The sequence below is a fragment of the Botryllus schlosseri genome, chromosome 12 (assembly GCF_051294905.1).
Source record: "Botryllus schlosseri isolate E-star chromosome 12, Bs_hap1, whole genome shotgun sequence".
NCBI classification, from domain to species: domain Eukaryota; kingdom Metazoa; phylum Chordata; class Ascidiacea; order Stolidobranchia; family Styelidae; genus Botryllus; species Botryllus schlosseri.
Genome location: NC_137247.1, coordinates 8,303,677 through 8,314,048, shown reverse-complemented (window position 1 = coordinate 8,314,048; position 10,372 = coordinate 8,303,677). Strand labels below are relative to the sequence as shown.

General features: G+C 40.7%; 2 protein-coding genes across 2 annotated transcripts; both read right to left on the bottom strand.

Moving 5' to 3' along the window:
- Window positions 1–870: 870 nt before the first annotated feature.
- LOC145452367 (ubiquitin-like protein 7) lies at window positions 871–2,557 on the bottom strand. The gene has a single exon (XM_080330570.1). The coding sequence runs from the start codon at window positions 2,555–2,557 to the stop codon at window positions 1,481–1,483; it is 1,077 nt and encodes a 358-aa protein (XP_080186696.1). The 3' UTR covers window positions 871–1,480.
- An 18-nt stretch (window positions 2,558–2,575) lies between these two features.
- Window positions 2,576–4,258, bottom strand: LOC145452365 (developmentally-regulated GTP-binding protein 2-like). Its single transcript, XM_080330569.1, has one exon. It carries the CDS (start codon window positions 4,191–4,193, stop codon window positions 3,099–3,101), a length of 1,095 nt encoding a protein of 364 aa, XP_080186695.1. The 5' UTR covers window positions 4,194–4,258; the 3' UTR covers window positions 2,576–3,098.
- Window positions 4,259–10,372: the final 6,114 nt, after the last annotated feature.

The window sequence follows — 10,372 nt, the reverse complement described above, 5'->3', positions numbered from 1 at the left end:
TGCAAGATACATTGATTTTTATCGACACTGATTACTTGATGACTTGAAATTGACTCATGAATTTTGCTTCGAGTCACTCCACATTTCTGATAATCCCAGTCAAGTCAAGACAAGTCATTTTAGCAAAGTGACTGGAATCAAGTCAAGTCATACAAATAAGGTGACTCGACTCATCCCAACACTGGGCCATGATAGGTACAAGAGCTGTTGACACTTCCATTGATACATCCATGCATTCATAACTATGTGAACATAGCTTCTTTGTTTTGACTGAATTCAAAAGCTGTGCACGAGAGACTGCTACTGCTTCGACAAAATGCGGGTATGTGGTCAGCGATGTAATGTAACCTTGTTTCAGTCGTATATGTTCGTATAAATAATCGTAGCCGTCACATTACCACATTAATTTTTTCTGAAAAAGCGACTTTCTTGTCAGTGTGCCACAAGCCAAAAATGTTGGAACGATTGCCGTAGACATATATGGTTTTATAAATTACAACTGCATGCAATTCGTAAATCATTGTATTTTTGCAAATTTCATTATGCGAATAAATGGGCTACTCAAACAGAGCGCCTGTGTGTTTTGTAATATTGTAAGTTTCAAGTAGTAGGATTTGGCTTGATAATGAAGCCTCGCACTTACAAAGGTTGTGAGTATGAATCTAGAGGCCTAACAATTTGGAATTACATGATTTTTTTTTGTCCGCAAATGATGAATAGGTTTGACTTTTGACATCTCTGTAATAGAGGGTATTATCATCATGATACTCTTCACAATCACCTATGGTTACCCAAACTCTGTCAACTTCAACACCCCGCAGTCGCACATACGGCAAGTAACGACGAATAAGTTTGTACTTGTAAACCGGCAACAGTGTTAAAACGCATATTCTTAGAACAACAGCATTCGTGTAGCTGAGGTGGGTTTGAGGCACAGGGACGTCACAGCAAAATTTGCAACAGAGAAGAATACACTTGGATGTCAATCTGTAAACATCAATGAACTGCTATAATGATAAGGCATGAGACGATCATTAGAGTCATTAATTGTAATGATTCAAGTAGAGTGTTGAGGAACGGCTTTTTTCAAACACCAAAATTATACAATTTTAGTCTCTTTCCTCCCACCATGGAAGCTTTGAATGTCGATTGGTGATGGCGCAGCATTCAAGGCCTCGCACGTTAGTGGAACTGACATTTTCGGTGAAGTCGTTATCGACCCACGGCATTCATACAAAGCACAAATAGGTATATGGTCATAGAAGTACCAAATTTACTTCAATGCGGTGTATAACAGGGGTCATTTTTTTGGTTGCATAAAATATTCACGAATACATTTTCCGAATTACCCGGGCTGTAAAGTAATGTCGTAATGATTGCTGCTAGTCTAAGCATAAAATCCAAACGGGTGCTCGATCTTGCCAAGCCTTATATAATTGTCTAATATCCCTATCAAATTTATGTTTTGGCTGTGTAGGCATCAGTCTAGGCCAGCCGCTCCGCCAAATATTATATTGATTGCCGCTTCTACGTTTCCTTGCGTCGCAATCAAAGCCTGTCTGCACACCAGTTCGTCCGTAATCCCCATAGCCTTCAGTTGTTCCAGCCCGCGTTTGATTGTATCTTCTGAGACTGCAGGGTTCAAGGCTCGTGCACCACCGCTCGAAGCCCTTTCAGCAGCTTGCTCATAACCTGTTGCCATAAGCGCTTGCTCCACGGCGTCTGGCGTAATGCCTAACTGATTAGACCTGCTGGCGGCAGTATCTGCGTTTCTAGCACTGTCAGACACTACACCAGTATCTGAAACAGAGCTGGTAGCTGCAGAGAGTGCTGCCGCTAGCTGCGATGAAGTAATGGGTCGTAACTGGGGAGGTGTGTCAGCCGCGGCTCGCGGCCGGGAAGTGTCGACGTCCATAGATTCCGACGAATCGTACGAAGTCCCGGGAGCAGGGTCAAAGTTCGAATATTTCTTAGAACTCATTAACTGAGTCCACATCGCAACGAATGCGTGCGCCAAACAAGGATGATCCTCTATGACCTGCCGCACGTTTTTCGGGGCCGAAATCACTTCAATTAACTTGGCGCTTTCTAATATATCGAGAGCAACACGGTCTTCTTTCAAGCCTTTGACAGAATTAATTATCGCATTAACGGCTTCTTTGTCCGCAATAAATTTAGCGATGGCAGTTCTATTACCTTGCCGTGACCTACGATTGTCCGAAAACATTGTGCTTATTCCGTACATCGCATTTCTCACAGATTTGTAATCCGGCGGAGAAGGCACCGCAACGGGCTGCAATTGTTTTTTTTGTATAGCGTATAATTTCATTCCCGACACCAATCCGGTGTCTTTGAGTTTTCGTTCGGACGGACATTCCAAGCACCTTGTGCCGAAAAATATATCAAATTTATCGAGAGATAACAAAAACGCTTCGGACACTTTCGATTTGAGTTCTGTAATCCCAGAGTCCTGATTTGGCAGAGTGATTTCTCGAGGTCCGACCAACTGGCTCTTTCTGTCCAAGTAACACACTTTGAATTTCAGAACGTCCTCCATTATGTCATAAACCTATGGTCTGAAACGACATGATTAGAAACAATTTAGAAGCGATAGCTATGCACAGACAATAGCAATAATCTCAACCATGAAAACAACCACACATAGAAGAGGCCTACCATTGCCATGAACAATATTTGAATTTGTATCTATGGCTGGTTTGGGAGCCGGGGACTATAATCTGTTTCATTAATTCCACATGCGAACTTTGAAAAGTCTTTGGAATAGGATATTATAGTCATGACTGATAGAAATTACATGGTTGCAATTTAACAGAAGCGTTTTTGTAGCAAATATCAATAATGGGTATTCGAACGAATTTCTCTCTGCTCGATTCTTTTCCATGATCATCAAATTAGCAACGCCTGTTTTTTGCTCGAGGATATCCAGCTATGACGGATGCTCAAAAACCACCACTCTCAAAATAGCAACCCGTAAAACATTTTCATAGAATCAAGTTACAGACAGGGGGCATCCAAATAGGAGTGCTCAGTGTTCTATTTGTCTTACAAATAATCTCCCACCCAACAACACCCAAACTTTACTTTTTGACAATTTGCAGAACATCTTCATGACATAATTGATGGCTCAAACCGACGTGTTGCGCATTATATTTCGCGCTCCGGCCCCACACCAGCGCGTACTTGAAGCCAGAGACCAAACTTCTATGCACGGCATGACACGCATGCTCTACAGTACAATTGGAACGTAAAATAAGTCCGTCTGTAAAATCAGGCTTGCGTCCAGGTTTTTTCGTGTACACCGTTATTAACGCAAGGTATTCCCAGAGCTTAAATAGTAAATAATCGAGGTTCAACTTCATATTGCAACTGATGACGACGCTGTGCGGTTGACGAGCTATCCTGTCGACCTCTTCGATGGATATTTGATCAATTTTGTTGTAAACGTACAAGCACGGCATGTATTTTCGGTTTCCGACAACAACATCGATGAATTCATCTGGCCCGTAATCGTCACGGAATAGTACTTCCGCATTGAAGATCTTATACTCGTGCAAAATCAGCTGCACTAGTTTCTCATTAATTTTCGTCAGCGTGCACGTAGAATTGAATGACAACCCACCGCCTTTTTTCTCCTTGAAATATATATTCGGGATTCGCTTGTTCAAACGTATCCCGACTGCTTCCAGTTCCATGGTCAATAGCTCTTTCTGCTTATCACCCTTGCCAGCATCGAGCATCATAACTACCACATCGGCAGTTCTGCCTACGGCAATGACTTGTCTGCCTCTGCCTTTACCGGCCGCCGCACCCTCGATAATACCAGGTAAATCCAACAGTTGGATGTTGGCGCCATTGTATTCGATCACGCCAGGGATGCATGTTAACGTCGTGAATTCGTAGGATGCTTGTTCGCTCGTCGTGTTTGTCAGTGTTGAGAGTAGCGTTGACTTTCCAACAGAAGGAAATCCGATCAGAGCTACTCTGGCGTCGCCAGATTTCATTACATCGAAGCCTTCGCCTTTTTGCCCAGAGCCCTTAGGTCCTTCTAGCAATTGAGCGCGGTATTTAGCGAGTTTCGCCTTCAAAAGTCCTAAATGATACTCCGTTGCCTTGTTCTTTTGAGTGCGGGCGATCTCACGCTCTATTTCTCCGATTTTTTCCAGAATCCCCATTATGTATTTGAAGGCAGCCTCGAAAATCACTCGAACTGAAGCAGCAATGCAGATAGTCGCAAGACTAAGTTACTTACGGTAGCCTATATCTGGCAGGGTATCACAATGAGTTACGGGAATCGTCAGACTAACTAACAAACTTTGTTCTCTCTACAATCAATTTTACATGGCGATTGCATGGTGTGCTCTTAAATAATGGGCAAGTTGCGATGGTAGCAGTGGTCCCGATCCCTATACATAAAATCCGACTGATACTAGAAATATGCCATGTGGGAATGGCATGCCAAGTCCTCACTATAAAAGTATCATAACGGAGAATATTGGAATGGGGAGGAAGGACTTGGTTTCACGTCGAACTGGAACTGAGATTACCCCTACCGTACTGGAATCTCGGAACGTTTTGCCTGATATAACAGGTGATGGATCAGTGATGATTCTCCAAGTTGAAGTAATTTATTATAAAATAAATGAAAAATGAGGAATTGTGTGAGCACAGGACACCGATTCCATAGAGGTAGATGACTAGTATAGTAGTTCAGTTCGGTATTCAATTCCAAGGCCTATCAAGTTGTCATGAGCTAGGTTGATTTTGATTGTTGTGTTACATCCCAATGTAGAGAAAGCACTACACTGCTTACTACAGGGTCTATAATGCAACCATTGCAACATACGATGGAAATAGTCGGAAATCGGGACACCCCGTGACTCCGACACATCAACACGACGTATGCCATAATATGGTTGGTAGAATACATGCCGGTGATATAGGCAGTTGACAATGATAACTTATATAAATATGACTGAACCGCATAGCGTATGACAGAATACTTATGACTTGTAGTCAGTTGACATCTCGGATGAATACGACTAAACCGAGTCGACATCCAACAATTAAAACTTATCAACTCACGACAGGACAGTGCTCAAGAAGTCGGGGTGCAACAACAGCACAGCTATATGGTTGACAGATCACGTTCGCAGGGAAAATAAAAACTCCAAAAAATCATGGCTCATCCTAAATTTAAGCTATGGAACTATAATGTAACCGAACCGTCACCTAGGGATACCTCTTTTAAGAGGATTTATCCTAATTTTCAATAAGAATAAATTGTCTACCAAGAGCGTCCATTTTCGCCATCCGTCCTCTCTTTTTGTATGAAGTTTTATGGTGTTTTGAAACGATGAAAATAATAACAAAACTGATTGATTGATTGAAGTGCCGGCTAAAAAAGTTCTGGAACTGCCGCGGAGGTTGACTAAAAATAAGGGCCAACCGAAGGGAAGCTGGACGGATTCACGGTACCGACGTGGTAAGTTGTCCTTTTTTTATTCAACCTACCAGCGGCCAGCATTTCCTATTTATATGTCTCTTATTGTAACTTGAAAAAGTGACCTGCTTTTCGGATCTTAATATACGGTAACCAGACCGTTAAACAACATAGCTTTGAATTTGAACACTAATTTACCGTATGAGTTTGGCCTTATTTTGGTTAGATACCTACTCATTCCACTATCAATATTTCGTAGTGAATTTTTCAACGCAGAGAGGTCCCATGTGACGTCACTATGAACATGAAAGTATTTATCGTAGTTGTCAGTCTTTTTAGATCCTGTTTGTAGAATGTAGGGTTGTTACAGTCCTGTTCCCAGGTAGTGTGGATAATAGACAGTTAGTTGGTTGGTGATGTGCTTGCGATCGATCAATCAATAAATAAGCTATTCTCGTCTTGATAGCAGATGGAGAGGGCTGATCGACTCCAGACAGGATATTAGATAAAGGTTGCATTTTCATCCGAATCACCTCTATAGTTAGATATGAGCATCGATGTATTACATATAGCTGCCTATATGCAATTTGGGGTGCATGATCTCATCGCCAAACGCATGTGATAGTGCGAAAACCAGACCGGCAGCAAACTTGTTTCAAACACTACCAGGAGATGGGGCTCTAGAGACAGACATCGGACTGAAACCAGGAATCAGGATGTCTCGGAAGATTTTGCCTAACTCGGAAATGCGGTAAAATGCATCTTGTGTCAGTAACGTAGGTAGGTGTCGATGCAAATAAAGGCGACTGAAGAGGATTGAGACTTTACTATAAGATGAGATCACAATATTCTTACTTTCTGATCGCTTTTGGTTGTCCAGTGGCTGATTAATGACCATGACATGCCGCCCTATTTCTTGTCGCATTCTTCTTCTATACTATCTTCTTTACTTTCATTCAGTGTGCATGCCTCATCTTTACATCGCCTAGGCCAAGGTGGGTGTCAGATTCCATAGACTACTCCTTGTCGCTTCGACATCTTCCTGTCTTTTCATTGTATCGCATTTTTGTGGTGTATTGAACTGATAAAATTGCTAATAAACCAATGATGATGATGATGACCATACTGCACTTTCGGTACTTGAAGTGTCAGTAATCATGAAAATCAAATCTCAAGTTCGTATCCGCAAGCTACAGTGTGTGGTACTGGTTACGGCCCATTGACTTTTTCAATATAAATTCTAAAAGAACAAACTTCATGAAAATCATTAGCATTGTAGTTCGAACACTCCTGTTTGCATGCCCAGTTCTGTGCTTAGGTAGGCTTACCATACGTCCTCTTTTAAGAGGATTTGTCCTCTTTTTTGACTTTTTTGAAAGTGTCCTCGGAGGACGCCCTTTTGTCCTCTTTTTTGAGATTTTGTCCTCTTTTTTGAAAATTTAGGTCATATTTAGAGGAAATCGCGAGTGATATGCCGCAAATTAGCGCAGAAGTGAAGCTCCGGCGGGTATTACGGAGGGAAAAGGGGTGATTTCAGCTCTGAGCGAAAAAAAGACCTTTTTTTTTTTTTAGTCATCCGATCATGAAGCGGGTGAAATTTACCTGTTTTTGAGAATTCTTCTCCAGTTTTGCTTGTCTGAAATTTCTGAAAAAGTGTCCTCTTTTTTCATTTCCGAAATATGGTAAGCCTAGCTTAGGCCTACCAGTCTTCCAAATATGTGAATCTCACTGATAGTCCTACATCCATCCACGGACATTGGAAAATCATCACACAACTCCCAGACAGTGTACACAGCCTGGTTATATTTTCACTCAGCCTTTACGTGCATGTCAGCATCATCTTTTATTCAATGTTTGTACATATGCTATAGAAGTGCGTTTGTATTTTATCTTCTGTTACTTTTCATTCATTGTGCCTGTGCAACTGTCCAGTAGGGCTCTTCAAAAATGACTTTTTTTCTCGAATCGTATTGGCTACTTGATAAAATTGTTAGGTTACCTAATTTAAGCCTACACACAAAATTTGGATCAATTCCAGTCAGTAACCGCTTTGCTACAGGAAAAGAAAGTTTCTATTTATTATCTAAAAGTAAATGATAAAAAATTTGAAAATTTTCCGTTCACCCCATGAAAGTGTTAGGCTGTCTATAGAAACGATGCTCACCAAATTTGGTTCAATACCAACCAGTGGAAGCGGAGTTATTGCCGTCGAAAATTTTGGATTTGAATATAATAGGCTAGTATTTACGGTGACCGATTCTTTGTTTATTTATTATAGTTGTGCTCACCGTAAATACTATTTTATTCAAATCCAAATTTTTCGACGGCAATAACTCCGCTTCCGCTGGTTGGAATTCAACCAAATTTGGTGAGCATCGTGTGCATCGTGTGTCCAACTCACTTGAAGTCGCTGGCCGAAATCAAAGAGCTCTTCAAATCGCTCGCGGGCCGTACCAGTCCAATGATTCTTAAATAGCTCAAAATCCGGGCCCTTGTTTTTTATTTGAATACTTTATTAACAAGCCTATATACTAGGGTTACCATATTTTGGAATCCGAAAAGAGGACACTTTTTAAAAATCATAAAAGTTAGTTTTCCTAAATAAATATTTACTGGAAATCTTGTTGTGTTGACTAAATGGTAACCCTACTATATACATAAACACCGTAGTGTATTACATTATGTTACGCATCATATAGGTTCGGTTCTATTCTAGCTGTACCTTTATTCCCTATGTAATTGAATCGGCAATAATACGATTTGGCGGCAGAATAGAGTTATAAACCGATAAAACAGTGGCTCTAACAATGATGTAAGTTGGCATGTTTCTATGTTCCCATTACTCGTAAATACTGGTGTCGACCCTGGGTATGCATTGTGAGGAATACAAAATATTGACCTGTAAACGTTGACGTTGGAATTTCAACTCTCAAAGACTACTCCAAGTCGTTTCGGCACCTTTCCATCTTTCATTGTATCGCAGTCTTACGACGTTTTAAAATGATGAAGTTTTATGAATAAACTTGAACTTGAACTGCTTCATATCATTATATCGCGATTCGGGTTTCTCTCGAGGCCGGATACATTTTGAATCAGAAGCGATGTAGCAGTGCGACCACAGATATTTGAATTATACTTGTGCAAGCCTCTACACTCTTGGAATATTTCATTAATGTTCTGTGTTGTTGTCTTCGGTTGTTTATAACCGAATATGTAGCCTACTCGTTAACGTTTGAGTTGTATCGTTTTTTCGTTACTACCGTATCTTGCCTATCTACGAGTTGTTTGTTTTTGTTATTATTACGTCATACAGACAAAATAGTTCCTACATTTCGAATTTGATTCACCCTATCACTGACGTTCGGTACTGATGAGAGTCAGTCGAAAAGCTTTTAGCGAAAAAATTAACAATATGAAGTTATTGCTTCGCGTAATTATATATGTGTGCAACTATTATATTCACAATGCAACCTGCATTAAACAGTTTCGCATTAGCGTTTTCGCTACTGTTTATGATTAGTTTTGGTCAATTTTTACATAAAACTCTGAAGTCAATATGCACTTTTTTCCTTCTCGGAATCGGGTGTCAACGTCAGCGACTCGCTCCTAATGGGGACTAGAAACCACAACAGCGCTGTCGGAGGGTTATGATGAACAGAACATACTAGACCTCTCCTGTCTTGAGGGATTATTTAATGGGAGTAATTCTTTCTAAAAACATTTGTTAGAAATGTGCTGTATACCACACTCATTTTTTAATCTCCGCAGAATTGCTTCGCGGGCCGGATGAAATCATCTGACGGACCGTATGTTTGACATCCCTTCCCTAGAATGACATCACTTTACTCGGACTCGACGCATGCGAATGTGGAAAGGCAAGTTTTCAAGTCATCAAAACTCTACTTCGCAAAGCATTCTGTACCTGTCAGCCCAACTAGAATTGACCACGTAATAAATATCATCCTCTATTTAGCCTACTATGTTCCATTTTCATTTACGGTTTCGTTGTGTTTAATTCCATCTGCAGCCAACTGCTGTCACTATGGCTTCGGCTGTCATTATAAGACGTGTACTTGTTCATGTTCAATGTTCATGTATCATCTGTTTGTGACTAGCTGAGGCCTGTGCAGTTCAACATCATGCATAGGATTTACGAGCGATAATTTTGGAGTAACGATGTACTTTGCGCGCTATTTCGGAAGTCGATCGTTGAATTCGATTCACACCACAGGCCTGCACGTATTCTGGAGACGAGGGTGCTTAAAACCCCCGAGGCACAAATATGCAACGTTCAGTTGAGTGGTTGTTGATTGAAGAGTTTGTTTCACAGGGAACTAAGGTTGGTCCTTTCTTGGCCATTTCTACGGAATCTACATGTATCAATTTTCTTCTACACTTTAAACATGATTTCACCTTTCCCCACACGACCTTAACACTGTTGACGAGTAGTAGTATATCTATACATGCAAAACTACTGGAGTAAGTAAATGCAACTTACTTCAATAGTGCGGAAAAGTAGAATGATAATGTTACTAACGACCTCTAGTCTTTAGGGGGGCGATAAAGATATGTTGAGCTTGATAAGGGGGCTATGAGTCAGAAAAAAGGTTGGGTCTACACGAAACATTTCAGTCGATAACAGTCGCATACAATTGAATCATACACCCATAATATTAAATAAAACTGATGCTGAGTGTATGCCGTTATCACTTTCTTAATAGTTTAGCGAGGTCCAGCTAAAGTGCATATTAATCTGCACAAGTCAAACGACACAAACTGAAAATGTTCGGCGACTTACATTAGTATGCCGCCATAGATTCTCAGGTATGCCATGAAAATTTTTGAAGTTTTGGAAAATAACTGAACAGATATTTAGAATAAGGCCTGAATACTAGTATACGCGACTTACAG